Genomic DNA, 17,227 nt, shown 5'->3' with positions numbered 1-17,227 from the left:
CAAATGCTCAACCTTTCCGTTAGCAGCCCAGCACTTGAGCCTCTGCACCCCCCACGTAAGACTCCGCTGCCTAGTCATTCTAGGGGGTGCTGGTCTGGAAACATCTTTATCTTTAGCCAAGAACCCTGAGTCCCCTGGGGACCAGCCCCCTGGGGAGGCTTTCCCAGGCTTGACGACGTGAGTTCCTGGAGACAGAAAGGACATGAACATGAGGGGACACGGGCAGCGTCTCCTGGGAGCTGGGTGATGACAGGGCAGTTCTCTAGCCTCCCAGAGCCTCCATTTCCGCATCTTTTGTCTCAACGGGGACTAGAACCCAGCCCCCCTTCACAGAGGGGTTCACAGGCACTGAGGCCGAGTCAGGAAACGTATTTCAATGTGAAAAACCCAGGGCCTGCGTAGACTATGAGCGTGGGCATCTGGGGCTGCTGGTGTGGGGGGTTCCCATGTCCTCTGAGGCCTCACGACGTTTCAGATGGCAGAGAGGAGACCCGGCTGGGGACCTGGCTGCGCTGCCCCCTCTACCACATGGATAAGAAATGTACCTGCCAGGTCTCCTTGAGCCCTGGGACCAGGACCCTGAGTGAGCGGAGCAATCAGCTGGGAATGTCGTTCTCCCTGGTCCCCTGCCCCATCTGCCTGGCCTGTGGTCTTGGATCAGAGCTGTCAGAATCCTGCACACCCTGGGGGGAGTGGCCCTTTGTCCTGCCAGAAGGTACTAGTGCCTGAGAGTCACTCACTTTGTCCACCTCCTCCAGGAGTAAGCAGGCTGGGTTCATCCCAGGGGACATTCCTGTCTCCCTGCTCCGGGATCCTTTCAACGCCCTTGACAAGGACATAGACAGTGTTGCTCCTTCCTCCTCTTGACATCTCACAGATAAGAGGGCTGAGGTCACCCAGGAGGATCATCTACTCCTGTCACAGGAGGGGATGGGGCAGCGTCCAGGCAATAACCTCAGCTCCTGAGAAATGCCCGCTTCCTCCCAGTGACTGAATGTCCGCAATACCTGCTATGGGAGTGTCGTCCCTGCTTCCCAGCCTTCTGTTTTTCTTCCCAAGGCAGGACAGAGACCACAACCACTGCCCTCTCATCTGGAAGTTCCCCAGACTGGGATGGGTGGGGGAGGGGAGGGCAAGAACTCAGGAATGGAGTCCTGCTGACGGGCCATCGGGATGCATCATTCCCACCCTTTCTGGCTTGTCACCCAGGATGTCATGGTGTGACACTCAGGATGACTGGGGTGGAGACCAGGAGGACACAGAGAGTTAGATGACCCTGCGACCCACTGGTCTACACTTGGGAACCATCATGCTCTCCCTCGCTGACTGTGGCATTTCTTTTGTTTGCTCTAGTTTCCCGATAAGAAGCCCTGGTGGCGCAGTGGTTAAAATGCTCAGTCGTTCACCCAAAGGTTGGCGGTTCAAACCTCATCAGCCATGGTGTGAGAGGTGGGAGCACGGGGGCGGGTGGGGGCATGCAGAAAAGATGTGGCTGCCTTCCTCCGAAAAGGGAACAGTTGCGGACGCCCCATTGGGACCGGTCTCCTCTGTCCTGTAGGGTGACTGGGAGAATGAACTAGAGCAACGGATTTCGGTCCCCAAGTACAGCTTGCTTTGGGCCAAGCCTTCCTCTTGTCTGAGATGAGTGGTACGGACACATGGGACAGGGGGTGTGGCTGGCCAGGGAGTGAAATCCAGCCAGCTGGACCAGGAGGACCAAGAGGTGGTCATCCAGGTGGCCTGGTGCTGTTCTTTAGAGACCCATCTTGAGGGTTCCCTGAGCCTTGAGATAGTATCATTACTCCAACTTTCTGCCCCAGGGGCTCTTCTACCTCCATCCATACTTACCAACCCATCCTGGGCAGATGGTCAACAACTTGTGATCCCAGACTTTTCATTGAGTCCTGGGTGGCAGCCTGCAGAGATTGGTCAATAAGCTATGAAAGTGAGGGAGCTGTAGCTCCGTGCCAATCACATGGCTGTGGCCTTCTGAGCGGGGATGGGTAAATTCATGGCCCTGGTGGGAGGGCCATGCTGTGACAATGACCAAGAGCAGCACATCACACAGAGATCTCCTAGAGAGCTGTAAGAGAAGTAGGGAACAAGTGAGGTGGCAAAGAGCTATAATCTGGACCAAAGATTGGTGCACTAAAGACTTTAGGAGACTCTGAAGTGACACTCAGTGGTGACAGATGGCAGGGCCAAGAGGAGTCTGCCTTGAGGGGACGACAGAGTGGCAGCCTGTGTGGCTGAGAGGAGCTGGAAGAGCTGTCCTGCTCTGAGAAAGAAAGGCACTGGCTACTGATCCTGAGTCGAAGCATGTTGGTCCTGTTCTAAGCTTCACCTTTGTGTTAGTCTGAGTACATTAGAGAAACAAATCCACAGAAATTCATGTATAAGAGAGAGTGTTACATAAAGGGTTCGTGAACATCAAGAAAACATCCCAACCCAGTGCTTCCCAAGTCCAACATTATTAGCCCATATGTCCGACACCAATCCACAAAGTCCTCCTTCATCTCACAAAACACATACTATGATGCTGACTGCAGAAGGAAAGCTGAGTCAATGAACGTGTAAGCATCTCAGTGCTGGTAGAGGTTTCCACAAGGCTGCCCCAGTACCCAGGGCTGGCTCGGAGTGGGTCCATGCGGCTTCTCCTTGGGGATGACTTGCAGGAAGTGAACCTTGCCAGCTGAAGCAGGAAACTGGCTAAGGCAGCTGCACCTTATTCCAACCATCAGAAAGCAAGAGACCCAAGAACTAGAAAGGGGAGGCTCACTGAGCCATTTATCCCTCTGCCCTTCAATCAATGCCACATGTGTTTATCGGCCAGGTTGACACAATAAACTTTAACTATCTCAACCCTCTTGTTTGCTTAATAAACCAATTACCTGTCCGTCAGTCTGTGAGTTCTGTGCAGCAGTGTCAGAATTGGGCTTAAAAAAAAAGGACAACTTGGAGAGTGGAGATTTATCTGATCTGCACCCCAGGGGGTTGGCTTCATACGGATACTGATCCTAATCATTGTTCTAAAACCCTGAGGTTCATGGTTGTTCATCTTTAGAACCTGAGCACAGGACCTGACACTGGAAAGTGTTCATGAATAAAGAAGAATTCATTCCGAAAAGCTGCTCAGATCCCAAGAAGATTATGGCTGGGGTCAGGGGTCAGGGTGAGCTCCAGTGCAGAGTGGAGGGGAAACGTTTGAGGCTACTCCAGAGCCCCATTCATGGCCATCCAACCAATTCCAACCTAGCTTGTTCCCACCAAAGAAAGGGTCCCAGGAGGCTGGGTAGAGATCCTAAGTGCAAGAGCCTCCCTGAGACTGGAAGGAGGAAGTGTCCCCTTCAGGGGGGCGTGATTCCGAGCAGGTCCTGAACTTGCCTGCACCACATTGTCTCTCAGTTGGACTCTTTGCCATCCATAATGACGGTGTTAGTCCGGATGGACTAGAAAAACAAATCAAGAGACACTCGTATGTGTATAAGAAAGAGCTTTATATCAAGAGTAATTGGACATTAAGAAAGCCTCCCAGCCCAGTCCAGATCAAGTCCATAAGTCCGATATGATCCCACATGTCCAATACCAGTCTGTAAATTCCTCTTGAGATTCACGCAACACATGCAATGACACCAAATACAGGAAAATCACAGGACAGTGGGTGGAAAGTCTTGTGGATCCAGTGTGGCTTGTCAACAGGAAGATGAACCAGAGAGTAAGAGTGTGTCCCGCCTCCAGGGAGGAACATAGGAGTTCCCAAAATCCTCAGGAGAAGGCCATGCCCACACAGAGACCTGATGGACAGGCCAGACTCCACCCTTTCACAAGTTGACAAGAGATTATGTAAGTGTCACATGATCTTGGTCCATTCTTGAAGATGGAGGATCTTGGCTGTTGATTTCTTTTCTGGCTCTGAAATTCCATGGAGGGGAAAGCATGACATCTGGACCTAAAGAGGTGGCCCTAGCTGACCTTCTGTACACTATGCCAGTGTGACACTGGACAAGTCACTTTACTTTCTGAGCCTCAGTGTCTTCCTCTTTTAAATGGGGATGATGAGTCATGGGGATACAATAGGAAGTGAGCGAGTTGCTGAGGGTGAACAAGCTGACTTCGTGTAAGACATCAAATACTTGAATACACAGCTGTGCCTTTTCCTAAAAGATCTCAACGGGTTCCTGGAAGGTTTGCTGTGCTTAGTTCTACTCTGGGAGCACGTGGCTGGGGACCCCACCCTCATGACTCCTACCAAGGCCAAGTGCAACCCAAGGCCACAACCAAACATCGCATTCCTGACTGAGATGAAGGCCCAACTGATGAAGCTTGACGGTAGTTCCAGCAGCCTCCTAGCCCTCTATGTAAGTACCTCGCCGAGAGCTCTGTGCCTGAGAAAGGACAGGGCAAGGCTGGCCTTGCTGGACTGGGCAGAATTACTCCAGACAGCAGTAGAAGCTGCGCTGGCAGGGACTGGGGACAGGGGCAGCGGGCCAAAGAGGGGATCTTGTGGGAGCTGGAAGGGAGGGTCAGGGCAGAGCTGGGATGAAAACGTGTGGGGCTTGGCCCTGGAGGCACCATGTGCACTGAGAGGCAGGTGGAGGTACACCCAAGAGGAAAAGAGAGCTCTGTTGATGGAGACGCTAGGTGGTGGGTGCACAGTGATGCCCAAGTGGGTGAGAGGGACCGCGTGTGTGGTCCAGCTCAGAAGATGAGGCATGCTGGTAGTCATCTTTTTCCATATGCCCATGATAACTCAAGAGATTAATTCTGATTCTCAGGGATTCATACACCTGAGTCGATCCGTACTCCATAGGGCTTGTGAGGGCTGATTGTTCCCACCCCAAACAGATCACCGACGTTTTCTTCTGAGGCTCCTCACTGGCTGTGTATGTTCCAAGTTTGGCCCACCTCACCCCAGGCCCTGACACCACCCTCATCTAGGAGAAGTACCTTTTCCCCACCCTCCTGCCCTCTCCCAGGACAGCCCCACTCAGCTGGTGCTCAGGCAGCGATGTTCTCAGCTCCCAGCTCCAGCTCCCCCATCAATATACACTGGAAAATGGACCTTTTATTTTATTTTTAACAGCATTCCTCCTGTATAAGAATAAATATTTAATATAAATCCTTGACTGCATAAAAATAATCCTTCAGGTTTCTGAGGGAGGGAGGGAGGGGGAGGCAGAAAAAAAATGAGGAGCTGATATCAAGGGCTCAAGTAGAAAGAAAATGATGGAGGCTGGCCCCAGCACCAAATATTAAGCGGATGCCTGCCCCTCCCCCCAGAAGAATGTGTTTCAAAGGATGACATTGATTCTGCAGCTCCGGGAGAGGGACATATCTGATTGGAGTACACGGGAACAGATGAAGGGGGAGGAGGAGAGAGTGGCCCACCAGGCCGTGAGGATGATGTTTCCAATTAGAGCAGTCAGTCCACAGAGAGGACCACATGGCCGGCCCCACTATGAGACATGATACCCCTCACTGACCCATGGCCCTGCAGGGGACAGCACCGGAGACACAATGTGCGAATTACACCTGACCTGATCCCACCACACCGAGGCAAGGCACTGGGGCAGTGCAGCGAAACAGCAAGGGAATGGAGAGGCAAGGTCCCCAGGGAACGCTGAAAGTGCACTTTGGGGCCAGGGTGTGGTGCCCCAACAGACTGGACTGGAAAACACTCCTAAAGGCCAACAAACGATCCTTGAGCTAACTACAAGCTTTTCTTTCTTGATGTGTTTTGTTTTGTTCTTTGTCAGTGGTTTGCTGTTGTTGTTTTATTGTATATTGTTGCTGTTTTCCTCTGTCTTGTTTTTGTGCATGTTATTATCTCCACAGGTCTGTCTAAATAAGATAGGCTGGATGAACTATCTGGAGGAAAAACAACAGGACTGACAGTTCCGGGGGTACATGGGATGGGGAGGGTGGGGGTAAGGAAGTGGTGTTAACAAAACCAGAGACAAGGGAAAAACAAGGGATCCTAATTGGTGGTGAGGTAGGAGTGTCAGGTCTGGTAGGGAATGATCAAGGGTAAGGTAAAAAAGAGGTGTAGCTGAAACCCAGGTGGGGACGGAGCATGATAGTGGGACAGGAGGAAAGTCAAGGGAAATAGAAGAAAGAGCTAGGAGGCAAAGGGCATTTATAGAGGTCTAGACAAAGACATGTATATATGCAAATATATATATGAGGATGGGGAAATAGATCTATGTGCCTATATTTATAGGTTTAGTATTAAGGTGGCGGAAGGACCTTGGGCCTCTACTCAAGTCCTCCCTCAATGCATGAATACTTTCTTCTATTAAATTGGCATTCTATGATGCTCACCCTCCTGACACAACCACTGAAGCCAAAGCGGGTGAACAAGCAAATGTGGTAAAGAGAGCTGATGGTGCCCGCCTATCAAAAGAGATAGTGTCTGGGGTCTTAAAGGCTTGAACATGAACAAGCGGCCATCTAGCTCAGAAGCAACAAAGCCCACATGGAAGAAGCACACCAGCCTGTGCGATCACGAGGTGTTGAAGGGATCAGGTATAAGGCATCATCAGAAAAAAAGAAAATCTTACCATAGTGAATGAAGGGGGAAGTGCAGAGTGGAGACCCAAAGCCCATTTGTTGGCCACTGGAGATCCCCTCGCACAGGGGTCTAGGGGAGGAGGTGGGTCAGTTGGGGTGTGGTGTAGCACCGGTGAGGAGCACGGCTTTCCTCCAGTTCCTGAATGCTTCCTTCCCCACCCCACCCCGCCCCCCACCAACTACCATGACCCGAATTCTACCTTTCAAGTCTGGACAGAGCAGAGGATGTACACTGTTGCAGATAGGAGCTGGAGGCACAGGGAATACAGGGCGGATGATACCTTCAGGACCAGGGGTGTGAGGGGTGATACTGGGAGGTTAGAGGGTGAGTGGGTTGGAAAGAGGGAACCGATTATAAGGATCTACCTGTGACCTCCCCCCTGGGGAATGGGCAACAGAAAAGGGGGTGAAGGGAGATGCCAGACAGGGCAAGATATGACAAAATAATAATTTCTAAATTATCAAGGGCTCATGAGGGAGGGGGAAGTGGGGAGGGAGGGGGGCCTGGAATGATGCTAAAATAAAAAAAACCTTTGTACCCTCTGAAAAGAAATCACTGCCACTCTTAATTCCAGGGCTCCAACCCCTCATGCTGTGTCCACTGTGGAAGGCCAGCAGGCAGGCCTGGAGCCCCTCTGTCGGAGGACAAGCCACCCTCAAGAGGCTAAGGGAGAAGAGGGGCAAGTGGCAGAAGAGGAGAGACGAACGCACCATGCCAAACATGTCCATGATCCCTGCGCTCAGAACCAAGTGCTCAGTCTCTCTACCTGCTAGTCTTCTTACTGAACCAGCAGTGTCATTTCAGAATGACTCCGCGGCCCCATCCCCTCTGCTGAGGCAACCCTTGCCTCCAGAACCATCTTTGTGAAACCAGTTGGGGAGAAATTCCAAAAAAGGAACATCATGGCTTAAAAAAAAAAAAAAGAAGAAAGAAAGAAAGAAAATTCAAAAATCACCCGAAACACCAAACTTAGCGGTCTGATAAAGACTGGTAGAACCCTTAAGACGGTGGCTCTCAGACACCCTTCGAGATTGACCCAGCTTCCAACCGAGCATCCGGCTAGTCGTCCAAGATCCAAAGAGCCACCTTTGCCCGAAAACAAAGCTCAGAGGGCAGGATGGTGAGGGAAAAACAAGGAACGGCAGTGAGAGCCACCGGGAGGAAGTGCGGCCAGTGCTGTTCCATGGGAGAGATTGCAACTGATGTCACCAAGCCAAATGGGTCTAAATCGTTTAATGGAAAGGCTCATTTGCAACCAAACCACACGCAAAAAGAGTCCACGCTTAGAAGGCCTGGGCCAGCGTGGCGATGAGTTCCTTGTACTTCCACAAGCACTGACAGCCCAGCAGCTTCTTCTGGAAAATGTCTTTCGGGGTTCTCAAGCCAGGGAGGGGGTGCGATTTGAGCCCCTCATCCTCGCAGTGCAGGTAAGTCAACACTGTGTCGCGAAGCTCATGCAGGCTCTGCGCGGTGGACGACAGGCTATGAAGGAGATTCTTGTTGTTGGGGTTCAGGGCCTTCTGGTCCTGCAGGATGGTGTTCAGGGAGTTCTCAAAGTACAAGGTGATGTGGACCACATCCGCCCACTTGTCCTCCTCCATGCCGTCCTTCCGGAAGGGTGGGAAGATCTGCTGGTTTCGATTGCACAGCTTCTCCGCTCTACTGGGGAATGGCGCTCCCTGGGCCTTGTTCTGGAGGAGGAGGAGGAGAAGGTAGAGGGGTGGTGAACAGAGAGGTAGGAAGCAGTGTTCCCACGGAACCACCCACCCTTGCAGCGAGTGGTTGGACTTCCTGCCCACGGCCTCTGGCATGGGGAACCAACTCCTGGCCCCCTGCAGGCATCTCAGGATCATCAGTGAGTGCCAGATGGAAATCCGAGTGTAAAGGCACAGTTTAAAAAAAAAATCAATCACGACCGTTGTTATGATTGCTGATTTGGGAATTAGGGTTCCCGGAGTGGTGCAAATGGCTATGGAGATTTGTGTCCACCCAGCGGAGCCTCGGAAGAAAACGTCGGTGATCTGTTTTGGGGTGGGAACAATCAGCCATCACAAAGCCTATGGAGTACAGATCGACTCAGGTGTGTGAATCCCTGAGAATTAGAATCAATCTCTTGAGTTATCATGGGCATATGGAAAAAGATGACTACCAGCATGCCTCATCTTCTGAGCTGGACCACACACGCGGTCCCTCTCACCTACTTGGGCATCACTGTGCACCCACCACCCAGCGTCTCCAACAACAGAGCTCTCTTTTCCTCTTGGGTGTACCTCCACCTGCCTCTCAGTGCATGTGGTGCCTCCAGGGCCAAGCCCCACACGTTTTCATCCCAGCTCTGCCCTGACCCTCCCTTCCAGCTCCCACAAGATCCCCTCTTTGGCCCGCTGCCCCTGTCCCCAGCCCCTGCCAGCGCAGCTTCTACTGCTGTCTGGAGTAATTCTGCCCAGTCCAGCAAGGCCAGCCTCGCCCTGTCCTTTCTCAGGCACGGAGCTCGGCGAGGTACTTACATAGAGGGCTAGGAGGCTGCTGGAACTACCATCAAGCTTCATCAGTTGGGCCTTCATCTCAGTCAGGAATGCGATGTTTGGTTCTGGGCTTAGGTTGCACTTGGCCTTGGTAGGAGTCATGAGGGTGGGGATCCCAACCCCGCGCTCCCAGAGTAGAGCAAAGAGCAGCAAGCCGCCCAGGAACCTGCCGAAGCGCTTCATGATCAGGATGGTGGCTGGAGCTGTAGGCCTCGCTCAATGCACGATGTCTCTTCTCCTGGGGCTCCGGGTCCTTCTGGCTTCCTTGCTTCCCTCTGCCTTCTTGTAGATGGCTGCTGTCTCCTGAGTCAAGAGTCAAGGCCGGGGGCAAGGGTTGAACTCTTCCCGAATTGCTGCCTTCAAGGAAAACACAAGCCCTATCTCCCTATCTCCAGGGAGAAACCAAATTCCTGAGCATTTACTACGACATGTTCAGCTGCACATAGCAACTCAAATGTCCCCAGGTGGTCACTCCGGTGGCCTATTGTACTCCGCATTGGCCTGTTGACTGCCTAGCTGATCCAAATAACAAGACACGCCTCGGAGGAAAGATCGGCAGAGCGCTCCTTTCTCTGTTCCTAAAGGCTTTGCGTTGCAGAAACCCTCCGAGCTGGTTCCACCCTGTCCTGCAGGCTTGTGATGAGTTGGAAGCACGCAATGATCTGCGGGGAAGGGGGTGGATTTTGAGGCCCCTGTGGGAACCATAAGTGAGTATGGAGGATCCTTTGATGTTTGTCCTCTCCCTCCTAAACCTGTAAACTGATTGAGGGAGTTTGTTTTTTTGTGCCAATCTGGCTGATAAACACATGTGGGTTTAATTGAAGGGCAGAGGGATAAATGGCTCAGTGAGCCTCCCCTGTTGAGTTCTCGGGTCTCTTGTTTTGTGATGGTCGGACCAGGGTGCAGCTGCCTTAGTCAGTTCCCTGCTTCAGCTTTCAAGACTCACTTCCTGCAAGACATCCCTGCGGAGAAGCCACATGGGCCTACCCCAATGCAGCCCTGGGTGCTGGAGCAGCCGTGAGGAGACCCCTGCCAGTGCTGAGATATTTACACATTCACTGACTCAGCTTTCTGCCCGCAGTTGGCATCATTGTGTCTGTTTTGTGAAATGGAAGAGGACTTTGTGGATTGGTGGTGGACATATGGGTTAATGTTGGATTTGTGGGCTTGGGCAGCACTGGGTTGGAATGTTTTTCTTGATGCGCACTTAACATTTATATAACTCTCTGTTATACTTAAGTTTCTGTGGATTTGTTTTTCTTAAGTACCCAGATTAACACAACGATTCTAGATCCTACCACCTGGCAACTGGTCCCCAATTTGGACCTTCCCCAAATGTGGCCATTTTCCTACCTAGGAGTCTTCATTTCACCCTCGTCCATCTCTCTCTCTCTCTCTCTCTCTCTCTCTCTCTCTCTCTCTCTCTCTCTCTCGGCTTTAAAATGATGTTTACCTATAGGATGGTCATGTTCTCTCTTTTAAAAAAAAGTTTTATTGACATACAATTCACATGTCCTACATTTCAGTATTTCCATCATATTCAAGCATTGTCCCATGATTACTACACGCAGTTCTAGAACATTCTCTTCCCTCTTGTGTGCATTGTTCTCAGCTCCCCATTTCTCTACAGCTTTCCTTGTGCCCCCCAATAAGCTATCCATCCAGTGACCATTGACATAGATTTATGCTGGATTTCATATACTGGAAAACATACCGAACTGCCAGCAAAAAATAAATAAAATAGTAATAACAAAATAAACCAGGGAAAAATCTCCAATGAAAAGTAAAGCAAGCTTTATTAAAAAAATTAGAACAAATTCAAAAATTAGAACAAATTTAACCTAACTACGTCTGCCGTAATCGAGTTTGCAATGCTCTCTGTTTCATCATAAGCCCATACGCCTCCCTCGACTAGGGTCAGCACCCCCTTTGTGTCTTATCTTAGATTCTCCCACCGCCCCCAAGACTCCCTCACCTCCCACACTCACCCTCACCGCCCTGGAGTTGATCCCAATGCCTAGCGGGCCTGTAGGACACAGTAAAACCGCCCCATGGGCTTTCAAAAATGTTCACATCTGTAGAAAGCCTCATCCTTCTCCCCCGGAGAGCTTGGTGGTTTCTAACTTGTGACCTTAAGGTTAGCAGTCCAGCACGTAACCACTACCCGACCAGGACTCTCCGCCTAGCTAGGAAGTCGGCCATGGTAATGGGACAGAACCTTGTAGTAACTGAGATCATGGGTCTCCCGATGGAGACGAGATGGAGATTAACAGTGTCAGTCCCTGAGGAGCAGTGCTGCCAGCACAGTAGCAAAGCAAAGTTTGCTCACATGTTGGGAAAATTAGCCTTTCCTGGGGGAACTTCCAGCAAGATGGCAGACTAGGAAGATGCCCTCTACAGATCCGATTCCAACCAGGACACAGGAACCAAGTGAATCGCTGGCTGGCTTGACCCAGCACAGTTAGCCTCAGCTCCTGGCAGTCAGGACCAGCTCAGTGATGGCTGAGGATGAGAAAGGCAGGACCTTCCCTGGTTCCCCCTCCCAGCCCTCAGCCTCACACACCTCACCAGAGCTGTGTCCTTACGGATCAAGCCCCTGATGCATTGCCCCCCCACCTCCAGAGGGGTGTGCATCTGACTCATCCCAACATAAGAAAGTGCAGTACCAACCAAGCCTCCTGATGCCTGCGAGCCGGGTGGGCAACAGTTCTTTCCAGAACCGCTTGCCTTGCTCCCAGCTGCCCTTTGAGCCCTCAGGAGGTCGATTGGGGAACAAGCGCCCTGACATCAGAGCCCATCGGGGTCTGCACAAGCTACTTGAGGATCAGATCCTTGCTCCTGTATAACCAGGCGGGCAGGAACGCTTCCCATGGGCCTTCCTCCCTCCTCACCCTGCCCGGCTCTGTGAACATTTGGTGGGCAGAGGGGGCCAGCCCTCCACAAGTGTGTCTTCTCGGAGTCCTGTGCCTGCCTGAATTTTCTCCTTTTCTTGTTTCTGTTTCCTTCCCCTGTTGATTGTTCTTTCTCTGCTTTCCTTTTTACTTTCTTCCCTTCTGCTCCTCTTTTCTCCTTGGCCCTCCCCTCTTTAGCCGTTTCCTTACTGTTCTCTCCGCTCTCCTCTTCCCTCCTCTTGCTACTAGTGGTTTTCCTTTACCCTCCTTCCCTTTCCTCTGTCTTTAATTAACTCTCTTTTCCCTCGTAGTAAGTCAATTGGTGTCTTGCTCTTGTGTGCTGGCTTTCTCCTGCTCGGTGGTGGTGGTGGTGGTGGTGGTGGTTTGGGCTTTTTGCTTTTTCCTCTTTTAATTATTTTCTTTTTTGGTTGCTGTTGAGTTTTGCTGTTTTCCCTCTTGGTTTTTGTGTTGTTTTTCTTGTCCCACCGCATACACGACAGTCCCTGTCTAGCTTAGTCAGAGTCGTGTTCCCTGCGGTCACAACGGCACTGTAGCTCCCGGGAAAATGAAACGCGGCAATACCTCAGTTGTCAAACTCATTCCGTTCCCTCTTCGTGTTCCAGCGCCACAAATTCGAGAGCTGAGCATATTTTTCCCATGAGAAATCATGGAAAACCGAACAGTTGATTATGAGGCCCCGGAATTACGCTTACAAATTCATTTTTTCTAAAACGATAACACAAATTTAACAGCCCTAGGTTGTGGAAATACCCTCTAAAATATCTAAAACATGATAAATACAGCACATTACATATCAAAGCACAGTAGAGTCAATAAAACTAACTTATTGTTCATTATGCTTTGTTGTTTTAAAAAACAAAACATGGTTTTTCAGAATGGTAGACTAACATGGGCTTCACGTTAAAATCCCCACTAGTGGATAAATATGGTAGCCAACTAAAAAGGAGGAGGGAAGGGGGGGGGGGAGAAAGAAAGAAAAGAAATGGGTAGCAGGGGCACAGGGCACTAACCCACCCAAGGGGAGGATATTGTTTATATCTCAACGGAGAAAAAGGGCCCAGACTTCAACCCAGTGCTCCAAGATGTGAATGCAACATTCTGGCATGGAGTAGGGAACCAGTGGAGAGGATTGAAGGGCCAGCCCCAATCCCAACTACGTGGACATCTGCCCCTCTCCACAGAAGAATTTATTTCAGAGGACACCACTGAATCTGCAGCTCAGGGAGAGGAACATGTCTGATCAGAGCACATGGGAACAAATGAAGGGGGAGAAAGAGAGTGTGGAGCACATCCTGGCCCATCAACCCTCGATGACGAGATTCCCGCTCAGAGCAACCAATCCACACAGAAGACCATATGGCCGTCCCCACTATGAGACACGAAAACCCTCACTGACCCATAGCCCTACAGGGAACAACACTGGACACAGTGTGGGAATCGCACCCCATCTGATCCCACCACACTGAGGTAAAATACTAAGGGCGTGCAACAGAACAGCAAGGGGAGCAGAGCAATGAAGTCCCCAGAGAATACCAAAAATAGACTTTGGGACCAGGGCTTGGCACCCCATCAGGCTCAACTGGAAAACACTCCTAAAGGCCAACAAACAGTCCTTGAACTAACAACAAGCTTTTATTGCTTGTAGTTGTGTATTGTTTTGTTTTTTGTCATTGGCTTGTTGTTGTTTTGTTTTCTTTTGTTGCTTGGTTTTGCTCTGTCTTATTTTGTGCATGTTATTATCTCCACAGGTCTGTCTAAATAACATAGGCTGGATAAACAATCTGGAGGAGAAAACAACAGGACTGACAGTTCCGGGAGGACATGGGGTGGGGGGGCGGCTGGGGGAAAAGGAAGTGGTTAACAAACCCAGGGACAAGGAAACAACAAGTGATACAAATTGGTGGTGAGGAGGGTGTGGGAGACCTGGAAGGGTGTGATCAGGGGTGGTGTAGCCGAGAGGAATTACTGAAACCCAAATGAAGGCTGAGCATGATAGTGGGACAAGAGAAAAGTCAAAGGAAATAGAGGAAAGAGCTGGGAGGCCAAGAGCATTTATAGAGGTCTAAATAAAGGCATGTACATATGTAAATATATTTATATATGACGATGGGGAAATAGATCTATGTGCTTATATTTATAGGTTTAGTATTAAAGTCGCAGATGGACATTATGCCTCCACTCAAGTCCCCCCTCAATGCAAGAATACTTTGTTCTATTAATCTGGCATTCCATGATGCTCACCTTCCCGACACAACCACTGAAGACAAAGCAGGTACATAAGCAAATGTGGTGAAGAAAGCTGATGGTGCCCGATTATCAAAAGATATAGTGTCTGGGGTATTAAAGACTTGAAGGTAAACATGCAGCCATCTAGCTGAGAAGCATAAAGCCCACATGGAAGAAGCACACCAGCCTGTGCGATCACAAGGTATCGAAGGGATCAGGTATCAGGCATCATCAGAACAAAATATCATATCTTTGTGAATGATGGGGAGTGAGGAGTGGAGACCCAAAGCCCATCTGTAGGCCACTGGACATCCCCTTATGGAAGGGTCGCGGGAAGGAGAGGAGCCAGTCAAGGTGCAATGTAGTAATGATGAAACATACAACTTTCCTCAAGTTCCTGAATGCTTCCTCCCCCGCCCCCCTCCCTACTATCATGATCCCAATTCTACCTTACAAATCTGACTAGACCGGAGGATGTACACTGGTACAGATAGGAACTGGAAACACAGGGAATCCAGGGCGGAGGATCCCTTCAGGACCAGTGGTGAGAGTGGTGATATCGGAAGGGTAGGGTAGGGTGGGGGTGGAAAGGGGGAACCGATTACAAGGATCTACATATACCTCCTCCCTGGGGGACGGACAACAGAAAAGTGGGTGAAGGGAGACGTCAGACAGTGTAAGATATGACAAAATAATAATTTATAAATTATCAAGGGTTCATGAGAGATGGGGGATAGGGGAGGGAGGCGGAAAAATGAGGAGCTGATGCCAGGGGCTTAAGTGGAGAACAAATGTTTTGAGAATAATGAGGGCAACGAATGTACAGATGTGCTTTACACAATTGATGTATGTATATGTGTGGATTGTGCTAAGAGTTGCATGTGCCCCTGATAAAATGATTGTTTTAAAAAATCCACACTAGCATTCCCACACAGCAGAGTGCGCATGTCTTTCCCAGATTTGTGGTCTGATTGAGCATTCCAAGACACCTCCCCCACCCCAACCCGCCCGCCCCACAGAGTCCGGTTTATCTCAGTTGAACACTTGTTGGGGAACGAAATCCTCAGGCTCTACATATTAGGAATTTCTGCCACAAATTGATCGGCGCCGTTTGTATTTGCCCTCGCCCCTTCCCCGGGCGCACGCACGGTGCGTGACTGTTCTCTTGGATTTTCCAACCAGCCATGGCGGGCTTTGAACACGTGGCGCGGCTCAGCACTCGCTCCGGCAACGCTTTCCATCCAGTCGCCAGGGACGCTTTCAGCCTGCTCACTTCTCACTGTCTCAGCCACGCTGTCAACACCGAGTTGTTTCTGAGGGATCCAAAGTAACAGTAACTTTTCAGTCTTTTTGATGGCCTGGGTTCTTTGTTGCAGTGTTAAAGATTTTATACATTTTGATACATTAATCACTTTAATCACCATTTTCCCCAAAAAAATGTTGATCATGTCGACTTAGTCATGTTGTCTTCAGCCGCCAAATCAGACAAGCGGTGACCTGATTCGAATTTCCCGATGACGTCTTCCCTTTGTTTTACTGTTGGTATCACTAACTTTCTGTGGAGCCATGACTACGATGTTTTAGCAAATGAAATGCAAGAGAAAGCGCAGTCACAAATGCTTCCATGCAGTAGCACACGCCCAATATGTTGTCTGAGCAGGAGCAGAGCTTAGACCGACGTGTCCCCCGCCCACTGTGTCCGTGGTCAGACTTGACCCTTGTATCTGTGACTCACTCTTGACCTTTACAGATTTTGTTAAGTGGGGTTTGGGGTTTGGCTATCAAGCAAAGTTACCAAAACCGAGCAGATTTTTTTCTGAGCCTGGCTGTTCAAGTCGCGGAAAGCTTGGGCTGGGGGCTGTTCTACAGCCAAAGTATCGCTGTATTCGACAACTTCCACATTTGCTCCATTTCTTATGACGTCGTCTGCTTAGCCAGTCATGGACGTTTTTGTTTTCTTTACGTGGACTCAATTCGTACTTCAGCTTTGGATCCTCTGCAGTCAACAAACACGGTTGTATCACCTGCCTCTCACAGGTTGTTAATGAAGCTACCTCCAATTCTGATATTTTGGTTTTTCTGCATGTAGCCCAGCTTCTTGGATTATTTGTTCAACGAACAAATTGAATAAATATGGTGAGAGGATATGAGGGGGTACGCCCCCAAAACGGATTTTTTTCAAAGCCATGTATCTAAATTTTTTTACAAACAACTTTCCCCACGTTCAAAGTACTTCCCACTACACGTAATGCATTCGTCAAACCAACAATTCCTTTCTTGCAAACATTTTTCAAACTCCTCTGTTTGGATGGCTGACCGCACCTCCCTCGTTTTTTTTCTTCACCTTCTACATCGCCAAAGCACTGTCCTTTCTTGTCCCTCTTCATTCCTGGAAACAACAAGAAGTCGCATGGAGCAAAGTCAAGTGAGTAAGGTGTGTGGGGCAAGAGAGTCATGCTGCTTTTTGCCAAAAGCTGGAGCACTGAGATGGCTGCATGAGCAGGTGCATTGTTGGGTGGCAAAACCAGTCCCCGATCTGCCACAAATCAGGCCTGTTTTGTTTTACACTGTTGGACAATCTTTTCAGAACCACTAAATAGAAAGCTTGATTAACCATCTGATCTGGTTAAACAAACTCCAAATGCACTACTTGTTAACATTTCCTCCATTCAGGAAGTTGATAGATGTCCAGAACAAGACATTTCACCCTTTTTTGAAATGAAAAATCCACTCATACACTTGAATTTTCCCCATCGTGTTATCGACTGTGTAAGCTGTGTTCAACATCACAACAGTTTCTGCAGCATTTTCCCCAAGTACACTGTTCTCTTAAATTGGCCATCACAAAAAACGAGGTTTGAGCAAAATTTCTTTTATGAAAAAATTCACTATGACCAGAGAGAACCTTCCCAAGTGATACCAGTGGATGCACTCACTCAGAGTGAGTTGCTGGATGTTTGCCTAGCAGGAAAAAAAAAAAAAAGCATACTAGG

General features: G+C 49.7%; 1 protein-coding gene across 1 annotated transcript; it reads right to left on the bottom strand.

The window, feature by feature from the left end:
• Positions 1-7,854: 7,854 nt before the first annotated feature.
• LOC142428554 (leukemia inhibitory factor-like) lies at positions 7,855-9,279 on the bottom strand. The gene is made up of 2 exons (XM_075533409.1): positions 9,079-9,279; positions 7,855-8,262 (listed from the first exon to the last, which is right to left on the bottom strand). Exons 1-2 carry the CDS (start codon positions 9,277-9,279, stop codon positions 7,855-7,857), a joined length of 609 nt encoding a protein of 202 aa, XP_075389524.1.
• Positions 9,280-17,227: the final 7,948 nt, after the last annotated feature.

This window comes from Tenrec ecaudatus, chromosome 16, assembly GCF_050624435.1.
Source record: "Tenrec ecaudatus isolate mTenEca1 chromosome 16, mTenEca1.hap1, whole genome shotgun sequence".
In the NCBI taxonomy this organism is placed as follows: domain Eukaryota; kingdom Metazoa; phylum Chordata; class Mammalia; order Afrosoricida; family Tenrecidae; genus Tenrec; species Tenrec ecaudatus.
This window is presented reverse-complemented; position numbering and strand designations above follow the sequence as displayed.

Bases quoted from the DNA above. Each gene is read 5' to 3' on its own strand.
- LOC142428554 (XM_075533409.1), bottom strand. From the start codon at position 9,279: ATGAAGCGCTTCGGCAGGTTCCTGGGCGGCTTGCTGCTCTTTGCTCTA. The intron at 8,263-9,078 runs GTAAGTACCTCG...CTCCTCCTCCAG, and splicing joins GCAGCCTCCTAGCCCTCTAT to AACAAGGCCCAGGGAGCGCC.